Below are 23,393 nucleotides of genomic sequence, written 5' to 3'. Positions count from 1 at the left end.
CCATGAAAATCTCAGAACGTGTAGTTGTGATATATATTTTCCAAACGGGAATAGCTAGTTGGTCGATTTTAGTCAAGAATCATTGTTTAATAGCTTAATTAATATCTTGACCTTGAGAGGGAGCTATACAACATAAAGAGTTTATTATTTACAGTCTCATAACTTTAGACTCGATTTCAACCGCGACAACGATCATTGAATATTGTAGGATCGCATATGCTTCCAATATGTTCATTTGAACCAAATTCATGACCCCATACCAAAACTTTGTATTACCTTAATGTTATCATTCGGGGGTTGGGATACAGTGGACTAATAATACAGAGTATAACTTATTTACAGGGTAAATTAAGCTCGTAACTGTTGCCCTAACTTCTTATTCGCCCCAGCCCCTCTGCTTACTCCATTTCTCTCGATCAGTATGCTTTATCATTTTTCAGACTTATATAGGATTATGTACCAGGCACTACGATGTCCAGGAATAAGGTGTATTGGAGATGTTATGTTGTTATATGAATTAGTATATAGTCACGGATATTACCAGAATAGATGACATCTTACATTGTAAACATTGCACAATAAAAAGGAAGCTTTAAGGTTTCCAATATAGTTGCACCATAAATCAGGCTCTCAGTGCCCTCATTGAAGAGTAACAACAAGTCGTGTATGATTCAATAAGTGGTGTTTTTGTTGGGTTCATAAGAACGTCTAATCTGAAACGATACTGTTTTTTTATTTATTCATCAGTGATGATTAGATGGTGCTGTTTCTTTTCCTCTGGCTCGAATATTGATTCAGTGGGTATCACAACTTCCCTTCGTTCGATAATATCCGGCCTACTGCTTTTAAATGACCGCTCTACACCAATAAAAGGGTAGCGGGAGTGTGTGGGAACCGAGACATGAGACCGAGGGAATGAGAAGCAGTATTCAGATAAACTCCGGTGATTCTCGCTACCACAACATTACTCCGCCCTCTCATGTCATGGATCAACACCTACACCCCACCATCCCACACACAAACCACCAAATCAATTTTCCGCCACAATAACTCTATAAGTTCATTCTCTCATTTGTTCTGTATTGATTGAAACTAACTAGACAACGGGGGTGACTTCTGAAAAAGCTCCTGCTGCAAAATGGCAATTCGAATTGTAATTCATTGATTCATTATATTATATGATTCTAAACCTGAAATGAATAAGTGTGCCGTCGAATAAGACCATTTGTACAACTTTCTAGACAACACTATACTGTATAACTAATAATTTGTGGTGTGAGACAAGTAAGAACTTATCATTAACTCTTTCACTGTCGTGTGCAGCTTGGCAAGAGGCCGACATTGTCAAGTTACATATACCATTTTGGACAAATTGTAAATAAAAATAAAAGAAAATAATTATTCAGTATCGTGGGGAAGGAGCTTAATCTGCTATACAACACGTATCTACGCTGCTCACTGTCAGTGCAGCTCAACATGTTCTGATATTTCCTTTCAATTCTATCAATCAACCAGTGACGTTTCTAGATTTGACCTTTGATATCCGTTCAATTCTGTTTGCCACTAGTCTATGAAACTAAATATCGGTCTTTCTATTTTACTGACGTTTGCTCGTACTCCCGACTCATGATCAATAGCATTCACTATTTTGGTCGTGTCAAGTGATAAAAGGCCTAAACACACTTAGCCCGACCTTGTCTCACTTGAATAACAACAGTAAAGGACGCCTGACTGAACTACTCAGTTTTAATGTGCGCGCTTTCCATGAGAGTGTGCTGTGTAGTCGCTGTTAGGTTGGAAGCATAGGTTCGACATGGAGAACGGAACCGTTGCTGATATCGAGCTGGAGGAGGTTCGAGATGAAACAGTACCACTCCAGAGAACTCGGGAGGCCAAGGAGAGGGCTGAAGCCATCCTAGCTAACATCCACAGTATCGTCACTTATGGCATCGATGATAGGCCACCGTGGTACTCGACTGTCGTGCTTGCATTTCAGGTAAATTGTGCCCATGTAAGCTTGTGGTAAAATAGGGGTGGACTATCACTAATATTTGACAGTGTAATTGTGTAGTGATTGACCCATTTTATTACAAATACAGGACTTAATTCTGTTCTACAATATTATCAGATTCTGTTCTACAATATTATCAGATTGTACTTTGATAAGCATTTTCAAGTTTTCACTGCAATCACTGACAATAAAGTTTATGTGCATACGCTGCAACGGAATTACAAACATATTAATGGCTATAATCTGTAGCACAGGTGAGGGTTAGGTTTTCATCAATTAATATAATATTAAATTTGATAGGGTAATCGACTATTATCATAAGTCAAAACTCTATTAGTACTCCCGAAATGTATACATGTAGAAATATTTCATCTGTCTGATTAATAAAAAAAAACATCAAAATAATTTAGTATTGTGATGGTGATGTTCCCTGAATTTTAAGAAAGCACGAACAAGTTACCAACAAATGGGACCTACGGCTTTAAGTCATATCCGAGGGCATGACTGAAGATAAATGCCTTACCAAAGGGCACTAATTAAAGCATCGACTTGGTTTCAAACCCGAGATCTACCGACCAACATATCACGCCTCCTATAAGGGGTTCTTTAAAGATATCATGGATCTTTTATATGCATCTTTTGGCTTCCATAACTGTTGAAATGTTTGAATAACATGTCAATGCAAGTGATTAATGTCAGCAACAATTTTCATTTATGATGTTTATTCATACAAAAAGGAAGTAAATTAAAGGTTTCATACAAGTTTATCATGCGCACATGTTTTTTAAGCCCCACTGCACTACTTGCAGCTACTTGCGCCCTCTTTATAGCAAACAATGCCTATTAAAGCGGTACCCAATGGTCCCCCATGATCCCCTTTTTCTTATGTTGATTGAGAGCTGTTTTGATGAGATAACCACCTGTCAGTGACAATGCAGGGAGGTCTAATCCCTCCTGGCAAAACTAGTGCAGATATACTTTAAACGTCAAGCTATTAAAATAATGCCAGGTTCTAATAAAGACACTGTTAAATTTGGTTTTTATTTTCCTACTTTATTTATCGCTCATGACTGTGAGGAATTGTTGGTTCGTATTTAACTATTCAAGTTTATGATGATTGGCACGAGGCACTTTATGCGATTGAGGTAGTCACGGCGTTATGGTGCTCATAAATTGCATTTTCGTTTCTTATCTAAATGAAACTGTTATTATTCTGAGATTATGGAATCAGTTGGACATTTCAGGGCCGATGGACTACATAAGGCGCTACGTAAACCTATTTCGGTATTATGTACTGTACATACATAAAGGTTTTCTTATGTTGTTAATTTTCACATTACACGTAAAAATGTATAATTTCTTCATCTAAATGAGCCATACATGAACAAATCTGAAATTCACTCCAATGTGTGATTATTGTATAATATACAGGAAATAAAAAGAGTAAATCCAAACAGTTGCAAATGCACGCTTATTCATAAAGAGATACATATGGTATCAAATTGTTCGCGAAAAAATGAGGAATATCGTGTCAAAAAAAATCTTGGAGGAATTATTTTGCGTTCGGCCGTGACAAACGAAAACGGGCGCGCATGCGCGTGTGCGCGATTCTTTATAAAATGCTTTTGCTAATAATGGCGTAGCGCGCGTTTTTGACCTGAAATTGACCGGACTGATATCCAAATTACTGTAAACTATAAGAACTAGTAATACAGAAATAGGGGCAGATTCAATATACACTTCTCACCTCAGTCTGTCTTCCTACGTTATAGCTCTACAAATGATTTTAAAGCTGTATTGCCTATCCTACGATTATACACATGGAGGTGACATTAAATTAAACTTATATTACACATGTGCAATGAGTTACCAGTATGTCCATTGTGAAAGATTGTGTAGATACTTAGACATGCTGCAGTATGATTCATATAATTAACAGAAGCGGCTGACCCGGGGGAGGGGGACGAGGAAAGGGGGCACAGTGCCCCCACTTTTTTCAAGGATCCCTTTAGCGCCCCTTTTTACATATGAGAAGTGCATCATTTTGTTTCAGATAAATGCCCCTTTTTATTTCTAATAGGCGCCCGTTCCACTTTTGTATAAGTGCCCCTTACCAACTTTGATAAGAGCCCCCTTCACCAATAAGAATTGACCATATTAAAATCTGAGAGGTGCTCTTTTACTCTTTTACTTTTACCCTTGCCCTTTGTTATAAGTGCCCTTTTCATCTCTTATAAATGCCCCTTTTCACCTCCTCTTTTAAAATCTGATAGGTGTCCTTTTCCTTCGACAGGTGCACATTTTCTGTTGTAATAAGTATCCTTTCCATTTTCACAAGTGCCCCTTTTCAGGTACAAGTGCCCCTTATCACATTTGATAAGTGCCCCCTTTTCATTTTTGATGATTCCCATTTTTATTTTGAAACTGAAAGAATGATTTAAAATAATGTATTATCAGTTATAAATATATTTGTATTTTTTACTGTTATTCTTTCTTTTCTAGTAAGTGTCCTTTTCCCTTTGGATCAATGCCCCCTTTTCCTTTCACCATAAAATGTACTTCCAATTTAAAGCGACTAAGAGCAACTACTCATTTGATTTCACAAAAAGCACGCTCGCTACGCTTGCTCGCATTTAAAAGTGATATAATTTTGTTTCTTATTAAAGGTCTTTTCATTCTTGTATTTATTTACTTATTTATTTATCTTGTGATATTTAGAGAGGGTGACCCATTATCACCAATGATGGTGGTCCTCCATGAGGCCCTGTTAAACGTAATAAGGAACAATAGTTTATACGGTATATAGTATAGATGGTAATTAGTTTTTAAATCCGATGAAAAGTATCTATTAGCATATTTTGGTATTTATTAGACTTTGAAAAAAGGCAACATATACTTTTTAGAGTTTATAAACAAAGCATAGAAACTACGTACGCTCAGTTAAGAAAGACAACAAGGATACCAAAATTTGTATATACATATTTACAAAAAAAAAAAATATTGCAGTATAATAAATTACTTGATAATATGCACAATTAATGCATGTAATCTAGTATAGCAATTGAATGTACACTGTTAAATAACAGTGAAAATACAAATATATTTATAACTGATAACACATTATATTAAATCATTCTTTCAGTTTGAAAAGCATCATGTCGTTCTTCATTCAGGGCAAAGAAACATTTTGTGCAAAATGGACAATTACAAATGTCATACCCCTGACAAAGTAAAAGAATAAAAAGCATCAAGTGAAATTTTCCTAGCAATGAGGATATTATTGGATTGTGCTTAAAACCCCACCAGGGTTGTTTTTTCTCTTAATAAGATGCAATTTTTGGCACTGCGACCTCACAACTATTCTAATTGTTGCTCGCTCGTTTCGCTTCCACGCAAATGAATATTCAGACCATCACACCCAACTGCAAAGTATTATGCTTTTGCGGTATCTTGGACCGTGTATACCAATGTCTAAAAGTTGTATATTTTTGTTTTCAGGATTCCCTTTTTAGTCGCCCCTTCCCCCCCCCCCCACACTTTGATAGACGCTCCACCGCCCCTGATGACGAGCAATCATAATTAAAGATCAGTATAGATATGAGAATTACTGACTTATACAAGACCGATTATGCTATAATAGAAAACAAATATAATCTCGATATTCCCTTTTCATCCTGCTGTCTGTCTTCCTCCCCGACTTAAAGTTGATTTTAATAAAGGCAGTAAATGAGAACAGCATATAGGTAAAAGTTCGGTGAAAGTCCGATAAAGGATAAGACAGTTGTTAAGTTTCAAATTTGAAATCGATCAAACGGAAATTGGCAGATCTGTGACATCAGGAGCTCTCCTGTTTTATTTTGTACCAACAAATAAATAAATTTCTACTTTCTCTGAATACAAATATTTAATCATTCCTGTGCCCATGATACACGTGTTTTTTTTTTTTCTTTTCTAATATATTTGTTAATGTTTTACACTTGTTTCTCTTTCTCTTTTTCCTGAAATATTTTCCTTATAATTTTTTTTTCTTCTCCTTTTTCTATTTATTTATTTATTTATTCGTTTTTTTTTAATGCCTTCATTATTTCTCTATTTCTCCTTATGTAACTATTTCCTTTTTCTTTCCTTATATTTTTTAATGTGTCTCTCTATATCTCTTTCCTTATGTATTTCTTTGAGATTATAGTTGAAAAATTATTGTTGAAAATTCTTTTGTTTTGTACATATTACTGTTGTTCCAATATACAGTGCGTCCCAGAAAAAACGAAACCGAGAGTTATCGATGTTTTATTATAACTCGATGTAACTTGTATGATGCATATTTCACGCATGAGTGATTAAATGCGATTCGAAGAGAGGAAACCAAAAAGTCATTTGGCAGACGGCATCTGGATTTCAAAGAGAAATCACATTTCTAGAAAGTTCATTTTTGCCCTTTCATATGACACCTCAATCAGCAAAAATGAGGTAGTAATAACAAAGTTCTGTTCGTTTGAGGTAATGATTGCATTTCCATATTTTGATTAAACGAATTCGTTTTCACTGGCTTCCTGCCGTAGCAACAAACAGAGTTGACAAAAGAGTTAACTCCGTTCCGTTAACGATCAGCCATGCACAAAAAAGACGAAAGACTTCATGCATGGCTGATCGTCAGTGACAATGCACGGAGGTCTAATTCCTCCTGGCCAATTAGTGCAGTGAGGCTTTATGTATATATATATGAAGGCAAATCATTTTTCTCTCTCATTTGTAGCACTTTCTTACGGAGATGAGCAGCCTGTTTACCTACCCGCTAATTATTGCTCCAGTAATGTGTTTTCAGGGTGACTTGCTCACCAACGCCCAACTGATCTCGACTGTCTTCGTCGTGTCCGGAATTCAGACATTCCTACAAGCCACTTTTGGAAGCAGGTGAGAACCCTTCCTTTAAACCTGAATAGTTACTGGTTATATCGTTTATTCTGATAAGCCAGTTCATAACTCACTTGTGTATCACTTGATCCAGGATTATTCAGTCTTTAGACTGTTGTTCCTATCCATGGTTCGTTTGGTTGGGGTTGTCTTCATATTTATCTGGGGCATCTTTCCACCATTTCTCTAGCCCAGATTTGAAACGATTGATAGTGGTACTCTCCACAACACCGCCTGGAAGACCATTCCACACATTGATTATTCTCTGGCTGAATGAGTTTTTCCTTAGTGTCTTCCGGCATTTTAGCTTGTAAAGCTTAAGTGGGTGACCACGTGTGCGACTGCACTTTGTTCTGCTAAAGAAATGTTGCTCTTGAAGATTATCAAACTGGTGCATTATTCTGAATACTTAAATCATATCAGATCGTTTCCGTCTGAACTGTAGAGTGGGGATTTTCAGTGCTTTGAGTCTCTCTGAGTAGTTGAAGTGTCTTACACTTTCGACGAGTTTTGTAGCCCTCTGCACCTTTTCCAACTTATTCTTGTCCTTATTCAAAATTGTCTGCTTCAAAATAGTTGCAGTCTGTGCATGAGCCGATAAAGGTCGTTTCAGACCAAATTGTGAAATACACGGAGACAAAATACTAGATACGTAATCATGAAAGTTATGTAATCATTATTCATTTATGCACAAGCAGTGCACTCCATGATACACAGGTGGATGTATTCTTTGAAAAGACGCTGTGGGAGGGATTATTTCAAAATGTACAAAGTGGGACCTCTTCATATTTTGAAGATCTGTGTATATTCGGCGTCATTTGAGACATGTGTCATTTAACTGTAAATTGGTCTATTGTAAAAAACGAATTTTGATTGGATGGTGATATTATCATTCTATGCAGTGATTTAACGTGTATAATTTAAAAGTATCGACGAAAGAGACTCTTCTTTATTGTGTACCTACTCCCTCGAACCATTATAATAATAATAATACTACTAATAATAATAATAGCCTAATAGTCCACTCCAAATTTTTTTATTAAACCGAAACGGAAATTCATTTTTATTGTTGTCATATAATATTTGTATTGATATTTCCATTATTACTATTATTATTATCATTACTAGTAGAAATCATCATTAAAAAAAAATCATATTACAACAACAACTACTACTACTACTACTACTAATACTAATACTAATACTAATACTACTACTACCACTACTACTACTTCTACTACAACTACTGCTACTACTACTACTACTGCTACTACTACTACTACTTCTACTTATACTACTACTACTTATACTACTAACTACTACTAAAACTACTATTAATATACTCCTACTACTATTATTATCACTATCATCCTTATCCTGCAGACTTCCAATCGTCCAAGGCCCATCGTTCGCTTTTATTCTGCCGGTCTTCTCTCTTATGAACCTCCGAGATGAATGCCCAGCTGATGTAGGAGGTATGTCCTGTTGTTGTTGAAAATCATAATATTCCCTAAAAAAAAAAAAAAAATTACTTAATTCGTTTTCATTATAATAGTCCAGCGCTCACGTCCACCCCCTTCCTTACGGCAACCATACAGGTCATTATACCAGAGGGTCATCGAAAACAGAAAGTAATTATTAGAAATTGCCCCCCAAAAATGTAATTCATCAAGCTCTAAACAAATTCTTAACAAGTAAACAAACAGGAGAACCTCTTAGAAATCTAAGGATTTGTCATAAAATTATGCTGGGAAAAGTCACAGATTTATAATGATATCCTGGCAAAAATTATACACCACACCGCACGAATTTAGTTTAAAAATTCGATTTTTCTTCAGCTTAAGAGAGGGGCACATCCCCCCTCAGACTCCCCCAGTTCATCAAATTTAAACGCGTCGCTAACTTTCTCACGAATTGCCCCCCCCCGCCCCTGGACACTTGCACCTGTTGATGATGATATTGATGATAGCATAATATTGAGGTGTTACGTTCACTGTGTACATCATGAAAAGAACTAAATTGTTGACGACCGCCATCTAGTACATAAATGGTTACTTTGGTGAATGCACATTTTCAAATGTTATATGAGGGAGTCCATGATTACATAAAGAGCTTTCCTAACAACTACTTCTAAAGACATGAAAAAGGGAGAACATTTTATTGTATCTTTATATTTGGGCATGAACTTCTAACTTGTAAAATTAGTTGACCTGTTGGAAAATTCAGAATGTAAAACAGAAAAGAGAAACTGCATCTTTTGTGATACCACTGATGTGGAATTTTATGCTATTAGTATTAATTATAAAAAAAAAATACTAGTCATGAAAGTAGTATTAGTAGTAGCCATTGTCGTAGTACAAGTAGTAATAGTAGAAGTAGTAATAATAACAATAATAATACAAATAGGATAATGATAAAAATAATAATAATAGTCTCAATAACAATAATAACATCGTAAGATTCTCCATAGCCGATCGCGATTCTAAAGTAATCCAGGACAATCCTTGATTCCATTTTCTGAATTTTTCTCGCGTTTGTGGATTAAAAAAAAAATCGAGTAGAAATACGCCATCATCAATCAATTAATTATCTCCTTAACATTTTATTTCGGAATAGCCTATCCAGAAAATACGACCAATCTTACTGAAATCCAAGAAGAAAGTCGGCTTGAATTTAGAGATAGAATGCAAGAAGTAAGTATTATTTTTTATCATTATATAGTAATAACAATATTCTGTTCTTGCATAGCTCATGTCATATCCCTTGGCGAGACATTAATCTACATTTGCCACTCTCCACCCAAGTTCAAATATGTTCCCTGTTTTGAGGATGATTAAAAGTACCCAGTAGGATGTGAAAGTAAGTATGTTAGAATTGACATGTGTGCGCTTGTGAAATGGGACCTAGTAGCCAGAATACTCCCAAGGGATCGGAGCGTGTCCACGTTCATGTGCAGATGAGCAATTGCATCCAATGTAAAGCGCTTAGAAACATTACATTGTGGGATATACAAATGTGACTATTCCTATTATTATTATTATTAGTAGTAATATTATTATCATCATAGAACTTCTCTATGCACTTTCAACAAACGGGGTATCCTTTTTCGGGACCTTTGCTCCGCCGACCGTAGCGTTCAGTGTATAGAATACATCCTACCATGTACCCTCCTATTCAGGGTTTAATTCACCTGTACATATTCAACTCTTCATCCTGGGATAATGACAAACACAATAACCTTTTTTTTAAATTATTTTACCAGTCTTTTATAAACAGTGTGAAGTTAACAAATTCAAATCTCTTACTTTTACTGATAATACACAGTTATAAACAAATTAAATAAGTTCTTTACAATTTTAAACAACCACAAGTTAACCGGTGAATCGCTCAACTGTTGTTTAAAAATTAAACAACTTAAGGTTGTTTACGTTTGGAACACTTAGTTGTTTAAAAATTAGAAAAACTTTTAAACAACAGTTGTTTAGTAATAAAATTGCACAATTCGGTTGTTTAAAGCAAGTTGTGTAAATATTAAACAATAATGTTTGAATTACTAAGCAACTGTTGTTTATTCAATATTACTGCAAAACTGGGTTGTTTAAAAGGAGTTGCTTAAATTTTAAACAGAACTGTTTAATGGTTATTACCTGGTTGTTTAAATTTGTGAAATGACCTACTGGAACCACTCCTGCAATAATCACAAAGATTACACTGTAACATGTGAGCTTGTTGCCAATTTACTTCAACATATTTTGTTCATCATATTCATTTAACAGTGACAGACAACATTTATTTGTCTCTATATTGTCTCACCTACACCCCATCGGCGAAGCCGAGAAGAACAAAGTCATCGCCTTGCCCTTGTTCCGCCATTTTCGTCTGCACTGCACTAGCACTTGCACTGCACACTAGCACTGCATGCTTGCATGCATGTACTATGTACGTACTTTGTGCATTTGGCATGTGTGCGCGCGAATTGCAATCGCGTATCGAGAAAATGTCAACGACGCGAAATCGTGATTGGTTAAATCTATCACGTGATTTTTCCCCCGGGACTTTTTAAACAACTCTGTTTAATTAAATCTTTTTGTTTTTCAATAAATAGTTGTTTAAGCCAATCGAGCACTGATTTTTCGATTTTGAACAACGTTGTTTACGTTTTTAAACAACATTATTTTAAACAATGATATTTTAAACACCGTTCTAACTGTGTAATCTTGTATTTCCTAATTGCAGGGATTTTTTTGTAGGACACATCGTGCTACAATATCATAATTGTATAAATCTATTTTTTTTAAGGTTTGAAAGAACGACTCTAGAAACCCTTTTGTATGCCCTTTGATTGATAAACATGACACAAAAAAACTAGTTAAAATGAGTTTTGAGAATACAACCAGAGCAAAGTCGAAGGTTCCAGATTTGATAGAAAATATGTCTGATCTATTTCATCTGAAGGTAGGGTCAAGAAAAGATCATGGGCCTTACATATAAAAACACGGAAAGTCCAGATACATGTATGTCCCACACGTTACAACGTGTGACTGTATTGAGTTGTAAAATGTGAACATTTTGTCTCTTTAAGCCCTAGTAGAGTTATCAGTTTGATACACTCCATTATTCTGAAATCTTTGAAGAGGTCGATAACTAAATATATTCAAATCTAGCTTTTTTTCTCATGTCGGATTGATGAATATTATTTTGTCAGAATTAGGAGAACATGGGTATTTGTTTTCAGTTCATCGTGACTGTACCATGGACCAGTGATCGCCTAGTGGTAGTCGCTGCCCTGTAAGCAGGTTCGAATCCCGCCGGTTCCAATAATTTTTCTGACTTTGTTATTTATAAAAGATCGAGTACACGATCTTAATTTACTTGGTGTGAGCTGAAATTACTCCCAGGAAGCCAATATTTAAGCCTGTATTTCAATGAATTGGATACAATAGCATAGACTTGCCATATTTTGCACACTGTAGTTACTTTTAACCAAATTGAATTTCCCCCCTTGGATATCAGGGGCACTTGCAACTCGTGAGAAGGAAGTACTGGTCTTCCTTGGTGGATCCAATGCTCATTAAAAGGCTGCTGGTATTAGTGCTTGTGTGGGGGAGGCAATATTATATTTTCACCCTATTCCTTTCTTCCATTTCCTCTTTTTCCCCTTTTGAATATTTTTGTTTACGATTGGGGAGGGAAATATGTTCCGTGTGGCCCTTTGTAGTCATGTCAATAAATATTTTTGTATAGTTCCTTTATTTAGTTACCAAATGTAATCACATTAAACCATCATGGGATAAAAAAAAAAAGCATGACAGTTTGTGTTTTTTGCTTAAGTGATCAGAACAGTAAACGACGAACGGCGTACAATTTTCGAGAATTTTTATTTTGTGCTATCTTCTATAGCTTCAAGGGGCAGTCCTCATTGCGTCGCTCTACGAAATGTTTGTCGGCTTTACCGGCATAACCAGTCTTGTTTTGAAGTTCATAGGACCACTCACCATCGCACCTACTATCGCTCTCATCGGTATGTCCCTGTTCAACGTGGCATCTGCGAACGCCAGCCAACACTGGGGCATTTCAGGAATGTGAGTTATGAGTTCAGAAGAGCAATGTAGAAGCAACATTTTGTAATTTCGGGATTGCTTATAAAACGGTGAGATGCCAAGAGCAAAAATAGTTGTGCAAAACTATAAACCTGTAGATTGGCCCCGCTGATTCTAGTGCAAGGCAATAACGATATGAGATTGTTCTGAAGATTGTTTGGAATTTGACAGGAATACGCTGTTGTAATGGGTGGTTCTGATTCCCATAATGGCTTGGTATAATACCTCAGTCAAATCGCCAAACAGACTCTAGACCGACTCCTAACAGACTGATTATTGGCCAAAGACGTAATATTGTCGTCAGGTGTGTTGTCGGTCTGATTGCGGTCTTGACATGATGACTAAGGTATTAAAGGCACTGTTTAACAATGTTTCCAGTTGAGATGCATAGCCCTACGTATTATCAGTGTCTGTGATATGGTGTCATATTGAAGCCCTGAACAAATTGCGCTTCAAAATGATCATGAAGTGCCTCAAAAAAGTAAAAAAGCTTTGAGTGACCGGATTTACCATAATCATTTTCCCCAGTAGACTGTAGTGTTATAAAAACCGTTGGGAAAAGGGTTTTTGAATTTCGAATTCCAATCACAAATATCTTGATAATAGGCCAAGCGATCGACTTGTAAAAGTCATGAATTCCAAACTGACCTAAAAGTTTATCATTATGATTGCAGCATGACATCATTCCAGGATTTTGTTTAGAATCTGAGGCAAAGATACCCGATCCCTTTAAAGCACTACTGCACTACTTATAGCTTCTTGCGCCTTCTATATAGCAAAAAATGCCTAATCGGTGCTATTGGTCCCCAATGATCCCCTTTTATGTGTTTAGGAGCTGATTTGATTAGATAACCACCTGTCCAGTGGCCATGCAGGGAGGTCTATTCCCTCCTGGCCGAACTAGTGCAGATAGGCTTTACGGTAAGGTACCAACTAGGTGGTATGATTACTTTCCACAATTTATTCACCGTTTGAAAGTGTTCTAGAGGTGCTAAAGGAGAACAGCCCGAGTTGTTATTTTGATCACGAGCACCCATAAGTGTCTGCGTATACTCTTGTGGTGCTAAAATAACACGTTCACTTTCCGGGTGTATACATTCTCCGTGCAAAATGCTGACAGTAACATTCAGTGTCCATACTATCATACTATTCATCATGTTCATCGTTAATTAGTACTGAACAATAAATGGATGTGTAAACAAATGCTATTCTTCCAGTTACCTTTGAAACCATCTCGATAGAATTCGATATGTTCAATAAAAGAATGCTACATCCTTGTGACGCTGGCAAAAAGGCATGTGCCACCTTCTCCAAGAAAGAAAGAAAAAAAGGTAACGAGAGAGAGAGAGATAGAGAGAGAGAGAGAGAGAATCTTATGTAAAAAATATACAAAATACATTCCAAATTTTAGCTTAAGAGATTCCTAAATTTTGCCCTGAAAGGTTGGCAGGTTTGGCGTCTGAATTTGTTTCTTTTTTCTTGCTGTTGGAATTTTTTTCCCTTCTTAAATTGTTTAGAAATAAGTTACGATTTCAGAACGAGACGGACAAACCGATAGAGCATAATTTTGTTTATATCTTACAGGACCGTTGTTCTCATCGGGTTGTTTTCTCAGTACTTGGATCGATTTCCGGTCCCTTGCCCGGGTTATACAAAGTCTAGAGGAGTCCGGCTTACCAGGTTCCCTTTGTTTAAGTTATTCCCGGTAAGTTGTGACATTCTATTTTTAAATTTGGTATCAAACATGAGAGTCTGAACTTTTAAACCAGTCAGGCCCATATTCTACCAATATATTTTTAAAACTCGATCATTGGTTAAAGGTATTATGTCCCATTTGCAGCCAACATCAAATTCTGTAGAACTTTGCAGGAATTATGAATATGTCACGTATGCCCTATCTTTGAATTTTAAACGTTAGCAGTGTCATAATATTCAAATTATGCAAGGAAACCTGTTTCCTTCCTAGAGTTCACTGTCAGACACTATTCAGTGAGTGACTGACTGACTGACATTTTTATCTTTGGTAATAACATACATAACATGACCTGTAAAGGTACATGAGCATTTGTCTACATCAATAACCCACTTCTTGTAATGGCCAAATTGAACTGATTGAATTTTTGCGCAGCACAAAACGTATGACCGTTCGGTACAAGGGTATGAAATCAGACTATTATCAAATGGATTGCAATCACTAAAGTCGATTCGACAACTTCTGGTTGTTATTTTTCCACTTGATGACATTTTGAAGCCCTTTCATTATAAAGGGAAGTTCTAAAAAATTATTGTCTTTCAAATGCTTTTGGAATTAGACCTTTTTATTTGTTTTGCCTGCAAATCTAGTATCTTTACGGCTCTGTAAATAAATTAGTCTAAGATCTCAGTTTTACTTTTGATACAAATTTAAACGTGATCTTAAATCCTGGGTCTGGTTTGACTGAATTGACAGAATAGGGACCTAACTTTTTATAGCATATATTTAAAAGTATATATTCCAATTTTTTCTCTGTTGTCCATGTCCCCGTTGCTTAAAACTTACCACTGATGGTACTTTTTCCATTAATATTAACTTCCATGGCAGCATAACTCAACAGCAACTCAAAATAAGGTTTCCATGGAAGTTACCATTAATGACAAAGTTAATATCAATGCTAAGTTTATGCTACGTTTCATGCAACGGGGCCCTGAAGAAATGACACCAATCTCAACATCTGGGCTATGGATATTTAAAAAAGAATAACACCCATCCGTACCTCAGTTTCCGTTCACTTTTAACCATATCTTTATTTGAAATATAAACGGTATTAATTGTATTGTATTCAGATCAGCACACGGTACCATGTGCATTACGTTTACATTGCTTGCAACACGAATGGAAAACAAATATCTAAATTACTCACTTCCTGACTAGTTTGTTACTGACCAAATCTGATCAGTGTATCTGATAACTGTATAAAGCTGATAGCCCTAATAAAACTTGGTTCAGACAAAACATCAGGTAAATTATTTTATGTAAACAAATATACACAATTTCGTACTAACAATTCGCAACGTTATGGAATACGCATTGGACTTCACCTTATTTATATGGAAAATTAAACCCTGAATTTTCTTTGCCCGTACAGGTTTTTTTAAGCATAATGATAGCATGGGTAGTCTGCTACATTTTGACTGCAACGGATGTATTTCCCGATGACGAGAATGCCATTGGATACACTGCCAGGACGGACATCAAGTCAGCGCAACTCCGGGAAACACCGTGGTTTTATCTGCCTCTTCCAGGTGATTAATCCAACCACAGTTCAAATTATAATTATTTCCACATATATAATTGTCATTTTAACTCATTGCCTCCTGGAACAGGATGGTTTCTGTGTTAAACATATGTGGAACATAAAAATTCAGTATTCAATTGGTCAAGATGCACAATTTATCTATTCCGTGTGAGACACAAAAAAGATTACACTTAGAAAATTGTCATTCTTTTAAAATTTAGCTATGAACGCAAGGTTATCATACATGTTTTGAAATCCCAAATCGTTTGGTATCATTTTTGTCTGGTATGTGTTCACGCTTGGATGAACAGGAGGCATTGTTTGCGAGAATGCAAAAATCGACTTGACTTGTGCAGAAGTATTGAAGTGAAAGAATTTATTTAATGTATCAAATTAGATGCATTGCATATGCTTTTTCAGAAGCAAAGTATACACACACACACACACACACACACTCGCATGGCGCATTTAGATGCAGACTGACCGAGTCCTTTGAAAAAAAACAATTCATTGTGATGTGAATGCACCAAAATCTCATTATGGCATTATGATTGAATTGAATTTCCATTTTGATATTAAATGGGAAATTTGCGATTTTACAGAAATGTTCATTACGTAATAATGACTTGGTTGCGTGTTTTTTTAAATTTATCTGAGTGTGCGAGTGCGCAGACGTGTGCCTGTGCGTGTGTGTGTGTGTGTGTGTGTGTAAATGACTGAGTGTGACTCTTTGTCTGTTTTGATTTGTGTGGCATGATTAATTTCGTTAGCGATGTTCTAAATCCCAATTGTTTTATTCAAACATCACATATGTATCATTTTGGCGGAAGTCAATTTTTGCACTCTCACAATGTCTCCTGTTCGTCCAAGTGTGACCACATACCCCACACAAATGATGCCAAATGATTTGGGATAAAATACTCTTTCATAAGATGTATAATAGTTTACTGTTCATAAATTTTTTGTTAGATAATAAGCAATTTTCTAGGTGAAAACTTGTTTCGATGCACAACAGTCAGCAAATCAGTTCGACACAAAATTGATATGAGAACAGATACCATTGCCTGCTCTTTACAATAGTAATATAATATTGCCTCGAGTAACCGCAGTCTATAATACAAGGCTTTACACAAAAAGTGTATAGTCACCTGGTTCAAAGAAAATTTTGGTTACAATCTAAATAATTTAATATTTTATGTAATATGTATTTCCTTGCACGCTAAATGTGATATAGAGTACACTATATGCGGCTCGTTCTACGGAAAAGTTAACAATCGGAAAGAGCCTCCCCCAATGAATAGTTAAGAATGTTTTCAGGAAATGTTCATTTTATTTTATAACTTAGGTTCGTTTCAACAAACACTTAAATCTAAATACTAAGCAGAAAACAAAAATCAAAAAATTATTTTGATCAATATTTCGATGTTTATATACCTCTTAAGGTCAATGGGGCTTGCCTCGAGTAACCGCAGCCGGAGTTCTGGGAATGATAGCTGGTTGTACTGCGTCTATCGTTGAATCCATCGGAGATTACTTCGCCTGCGCCAAGCTAGCGGGTGCACCGCCTCCGCCCGACCACGCCATTAACAGAGGCATTGGAATGGAAGGGGTCGGTGGCCTGCTGTCAGCCTGTTGGGGGACGGGTGTTGGAGCGACTTCGTACAGCCAGAATATCGGTGCAATTGGTATAACAAAGGTAATCATGATCGCAAATAATTTTGAAATTTCTTCAATCACTGCGGCCTTCTAAATCACTCTTCAAAATAAGCGAACACTAAAATGGCGTATGCCAAAAATAATGTCTTTTTGATGTACATGAGGGTATTGGGATTGCCCTTGAGTAGATGTCTCTAAAGTCTTTTGGATTATGTTATTAGGTCCTAATGAAGTCGACATTGGTAGTCTTGGATTTAGGAGGTCCGGGACATCGAAGTATATCATGTGTTGTTGGTCTGGTGAGCCATCGGTCTTGTGGGATGTTTGTTGGTCAATACGACTATTTACCGTGATGGCATCTTGACATTGGCAGTGGTTCACTAAAAATTTGTTTCACTAGAAATGTTTAATTTCGTCTTCAACATGATCCTCTTAAAGAATTTTCTTGCCATGTAAACATTCCTTAAATGCCTATAGGCATTGAGCACTGTACGGAAGAATAGACCAAATCTAAGCATATGTGTGTGTATATATCATGTATCAGTGATAGTACGAGTTTGAAAGCGCTTAGTGATTGTAATAAGCGCTATATAAAAATTGAGTATTATTAATAGATGCTAACTTAATTATCAAGAACAAACGATTTTCTTTTATATATGTACTTTTTCAGTGTTTCAGGTGCACTGTTTCCATTGACTAAGTTATTCCGTAAACTAAGTTGTTTAATTACATGGCAGATATATCGGCGTGAAAGCGTAATGGTAGAACAGTGGTCTCGTAACCGGTAGGTCCCGGGTTCGAAACCAAGTCGATGCCTTTGGTAAGGCATCAATACTAAATACCTTGCTGGTTGCTTACTTTCAAGCACATGCTTTCTTAGGGTTCAAAACAAACAAACTATCCAGCCAACCAATTGTGATTTGGTTCTGTAGGCATCATCCCACGAGTTTACATCCTTTTAAGGCACTGGTAGTGCCTTAAAGGACATCACAGTGCCTTAAAAGGGCGTGACACGTAGCAGTCCACTATGTCGACGTGCAAATCTAAAAGACCATATTGTGTTGCAAAAAGCAATCCTATCGTCAATTGCTCCCTATTGTTTTGCGCAGACTGGTACGTGATTGCCAACAACCGAAGGGGTAAAGCAGAGAAGAATGCAGCCGGAGAATTAACGATTATTACAATATCCTATTCTTGCAGGTCGGTAGTCGCATTGTAGTGCAGGTGATGAGTGTGATGGTCGTCGTCCTTGGTATTTGGCTCAAGGCTGCTGCTTTCTTAGCTACCGTCCCAGCTCCCGTCATCGGAGGAGTCATGGTGGTAACATTTGGTATGGCCTCGCAGGCGGTAAAGCCTCGTTCACATATGCAGCGGTAAACCGCTTTTTTTTGTAATGGCCCAAGTGTAATGCGCTTTACATCTCTTTATCTTTTAAGACAGAGCTGTGAATACGCGTTGAACCTTTGGTGCGCGTAGTTGCCACTCATTTACACGGTTTACCGCATTATATCTGCACAAGCCTTAAACTTATATCTCTAAATAAAATATGACTTTTCACCGAAGCTACTTGTAAACAATTATCTATTTGTACCTGTTGAGAGCATTTACTTATTAACGGAGTTCTTTTTATTTTAATGAATATGGTGTATTGTGTCATTCTAAGAAATTCATATTTTTTACTGCCCATATGAATGAATTGCCAATGCAGAGGTGTTCTGCTCAAGAACAAGATATGTCACCGGACTGTAGATCACATGCTTTGGCAAGGCATTGGTCTATATTTGCCACTCTTCACCCATGTGTAGTAAATAGGTACCTGGAAGCAGGGGCGGCGATTTCTTTTCATGACGGGTGGGACAAAATCTCCGGGGTTACTCAGATTTGGTTTTGGACGGGGATGTTCCTACTCATTTATAAAGGTAATTTGGGCTTTTTTTTTCGAAGTCCATTTTTCGCAATTTTGGGGTATTTGCTATGCAAACACCCGGACATTTTTGAAAATTTGAAAAAACGGAACCTATGTTTAGGGAAATTTTTGTAATAAAAGGGACCCATTTTAAGGATTTTTATGTGACAAGGTGACCCATTAGAGCGGCACCCCGTAGGTCTTAATATGTGACTACACCCCCTCTCCCTCCTGCAGACGAAATGCGAGGGAAAATCTGAATTCCGTTGGTATCACGGTGACAACGGAATACAGATTTTCTACAATATTTACTCGTACATTTTGAACGATATATGCGACAGAGCGTAGCGACCGAGAGAGATGATTTTTGCATTGTTATTAGTCCAGAAGTGCCTAAAAGAGCCATAAAGTGTGTTGCAGTCTTCAGTCAGTATTTGCTAAACGTTTTTTTGTGTGTGTGTGTACTTTTTCAAATTTACCGGGGGGACGTGTCCTCTCCCCCCGTCCCCCCAGATCGCCGCCCCTGCCTGAAAAGGTTTTCTTTCTTTGAATGATTTTTGCCCTTTAGCGCAGCTGGGCTTAAACCAGGTTAGTAATAATAATTTGTAGGCGCCTTGATCATCTTCAGGGAAAGATATAATATGAATGTAGCTAATATTTGTTATTGTTATTGTTTTTTTTAATTGTTTTTGTTCTTTCCAAATAAACTATTCATTCATATCTTAATCAGGTATCGTGACTGCTGTTGGAATCAGCAATCTGCAGTATGTGGACATGAACTCGCCCAGAAACTTGTTTATCTTTGGTGTATCGCTCTACATGGGGACTGCTGTTCCTTCTCACATCAACAGTAACCGAGACCAAATAAATACAGGTAGGCGCCTTGATACAAATACAAGCACACAAACGAACACAACAAAAGAGCAAATGGTAGTCCTGATTTAATTTAGTGCATTTTCACCCATCATCAGTAAATACAACATACAAAATAAATTTAAAAGACTTTCGAAACAATCGACCTTTAGTCAATATGTCAATAGCCTTGTCCATCGCCTTAATTATGTGCGAATATTGCAGTGACTTATAGTAGTCCAAACATGATTTTATAATTGCCCTTATGTTAAGGGGATCCGTCAAAATCTTTGCGATCGTATTGAGCTTGAATGTACTTTAACAGGCATCAATGATGATTCTGTTATTTAGCATTTTGTATTCCGAAGTCCAGTATGAACTGGAGGGGGGGGGGGCGTAATTCGATAATTTCATGAATTACTAGTATGAGGGAGAGATGAGGAAAAAGTAATAAAAAAAAATGAACAAAGTTTCAATCAGGCATCAATGATGGTCCAGTCCAGTTAGTAAATGGATTTCCTTGCATAATTTTAATATTAGGACACTGCAAAGGTTTAAATTTCACAGATAGGACATACATGACATATTCATAATTCCTGCAAAGTTCTACAGAATTTGGTGTTGGCTGCAAATGAGACATACTATCTTTCAAAGGGAGAGGTGAGAAACTTAAATGAGAGAACTTATAGATTTAATAAACAATGAAAGGATTAATTACAACTAAATCGGAGAAAAGATAGTTGATTGAGATGGAATGTAAAAAGCCAATAAATAATAATAATAATTAATTATTATTTAGTTACATTTAGCTCAGCCTGTTCGAAAATGTCCTTTTATGATAATGATTTAAAGACACATGAACAAGCAAAGTTATGAAAACCAATGGATACTGACATTGATATATCTTTTTTTAAATCTTTTTTGGTAGGGTCTGAGATATTTGACGAAATGCTGATCATAATTCTTGGGACAAGCATGTTCATTGGCGGAGCAACTGGCTTTTTACTCGACAACACCATACCAGGTATTTGACACATAATTTTTAATCCACACGAGGTGTAATTTGCCTGACATAGCATTGCGTCAGCGATTTTTGCTGAATTTGTCCCGTCATAATAATATTTAGAGGATGAAATCGTCCTAAAGGGATTGCTAATTACCACCGCCACCATTGCGTTAATTTTCTAGACTATGGGCCAGTTATTTTCACAGGATTTATTAGCGCAGGTAGAAATGACTCCTCGTATGTAACGGGCACAGGAGCTTGTGACGTCATTACATATTTACCGATCGTGTTGTTTATAATTCATTAACAGTATGCATTCGTAGAATCGATTTCGACTTTATAGTCTCACACTTGAGGATTTTTTTTCTTCTAATAGGGACACCCGAAGAAAGGGGCCTGGTGCAGTTCAAACAGTTACAAGGAATGGAAACGACCGACCCCAAAGGCACTTCGGATGAAGCCTCAAGTCAGGATGACAAAGCTCTTCAGAGGGAAATCGCTGTATACGTCAACAAATGCTACGACTTTCCATTTGGAATGTCATTGGTCAGGGGTGCGAGTTGGACCAGATATATTCCATTTTGTCCAACATTTCGGGGTTTCAGTTTTCCTTGCATCAAGTGCTTCTCGGAAAGGGATAAGACTGTATAAAAAGTTCTAGATGAGCTTAACATCGCTAGACTGTAGGGATATACTTTATTCTGGCACTTCTGGCAATGTAAACCCCTTTTGTTTTGTAATTGGTATAGACCTACAAATTCAAAATGTGAAATCTTATCAACTTATGAAGATATGCTTACTTTTTTAGAAGAATATCGTTCATCTGTTGTTTTGATGGGTGATATAAATTTGAATATTTTACATGAGCCTCTAAGTTCTGAATGTAAAAAATATTGTCAAATAAATGATATACATGACCTGCATCAAATTAATACTATGAAATGTACACGTGTTACGTCAGATTCAAGCTCTCTTCTTGATCACATGTTGTGCAATCAGCCAGAAAATGTAGATTCTTGGGGTGTTATAGATATTGGTTTCAGCGATCACTCGTTGAGTTTTTTTTTATCTTGGAAGGTTCAGAATTCAAACAACACGTGCACTCATGCAAAGTTAATTACTTTTCGGAAATCAAGATGTGTTAATCTTGATTCATTTAAAACCGATATCAGATTACAGAATTGGACAGAGGTAGAAACTAGTCATACTATTGATGAAGCTGTCGATAAATGGGAAAAAATGTGTAATGCGTATTGTAGATAAACATATGCCAATTAAGACTAAAAGGGTGAAGCAAAAACACTCTCCATGGCTTAATGATTCTATTTTTGATTTGATGAAACAACGTGATAAAATGAAGAAGAAAGCAAAAGTAACTAGAAATGAAGATGATTGGAAAAGTTATAGAAAAATGAGGAATACAGTTACATATGAAATTAAAAAAGCAAAGAAACTATATTATTCTGACAAAATACGTGACTGCCATAGTCGTAAAAATTCTTGGGAAATTTTAAAGTTATTATTGCCTAATAAATCGACAGATTCTTTTGATAGTATGAATAGTAAAAATGATAAAATTGCAAACGAATTTAATAAACACTTTGCCAATGTAGCTGCTAGTATATGTACAAATGAATATGTTCCTATTTTAGAAGAAAGGCCTGTATGCTATGAGAATTCTTTTGAATTATCCCCTGTTGATATAGCTGATGTTCTTAAAGAAATGTTTGCTTTAAAAAAATAAGAAGTCTACTGGTGTTGACGGGATTAGTACCTTTGTTTTGAAACTGTGTGGGCCCGAAATCGTTCGGAGCATCACATACCTAATAAATAGGTCTATTAGTGAAGGTGTGGTTCCAACTAGGTGGAAAATAGGCAAGATAATTCCATTATTTAAGAAGGGAGATAAATCTAATCCTGATCATTATAGACCGATTTCTCTTTTACCTTGTGTGTCGAAGCTTTTAGAAAGAGTTGTGCAGCGGCAACTCACCCGTTTCTTGTCGAACAATAATTTGTTGGCCAAACAACAATCGGGGTTTAGGTCTAATCATTCGACGACCACTACACTTATCAAAGTTACGGATGATTGGCTCATGTCACTGGACAAAGGCATGTACACAGGCACTGTTTTTGTGGATCTTCAAAAGGCTTTCGACTTAGTAGACCACGGAAT

At 36.5% G+C, this 23,393-nt stretch overlaps 1 protein-coding gene across 1 annotated transcript; it reads left to right on the top strand.

Moving 5' to 3' along the window:
* The first annotated feature begins 1,673 nt into the window (after positions 1 to 1,673).
* On the top strand, positions 1,674 to 21,975 carry LOC577862 (solute carrier family 23 member 1-like). Its single transcript, XM_778067.5, has 12 exons — positions 1,674 to 1,996; positions 6,765 to 6,922; positions 8,306 to 8,397; positions 9,539 to 9,615; positions 12,323 to 12,504; positions 14,107 to 14,227; positions 15,648 to 15,804; positions 17,240 to 17,493; positions 18,654 to 18,783; positions 20,090 to 20,233; positions 21,140 to 21,235; positions 21,594 to 21,975. Exons 1-12 carry the CDS (start codon positions 1,814 to 1,816, stop codon positions 21,866 to 21,868), a joined length of 1,869 nt encoding a protein of 622 aa, XP_783160.4. The 5' UTR covers positions 1,674 to 1,813; the 3' UTR covers positions 21,869 to 21,975.
* The last annotated feature ends 1,418 nt before the right edge of the window (positions 21,976 to 23,393 follow it).

The sequence above is a fragment of the Strongylocentrotus purpuratus genome, unplaced genomic scaffold (genome assembly GCF_000002235.5).
Source record: "Strongylocentrotus purpuratus isolate Spur 01 unplaced genomic scaffold, Spur_5.0 spur5_scaffold_3, whole genome shotgun sequence".
Taxonomy (NCBI): domain Eukaryota; kingdom Metazoa; phylum Echinodermata; class Echinoidea; order Camarodonta; family Strongylocentrotidae; genus Strongylocentrotus; species Strongylocentrotus purpuratus.
The sequence above is the reverse complement of the archived record's forward strand: the minus strand, read 5'-3'. Positions and strand labels throughout refer to the sequence as shown.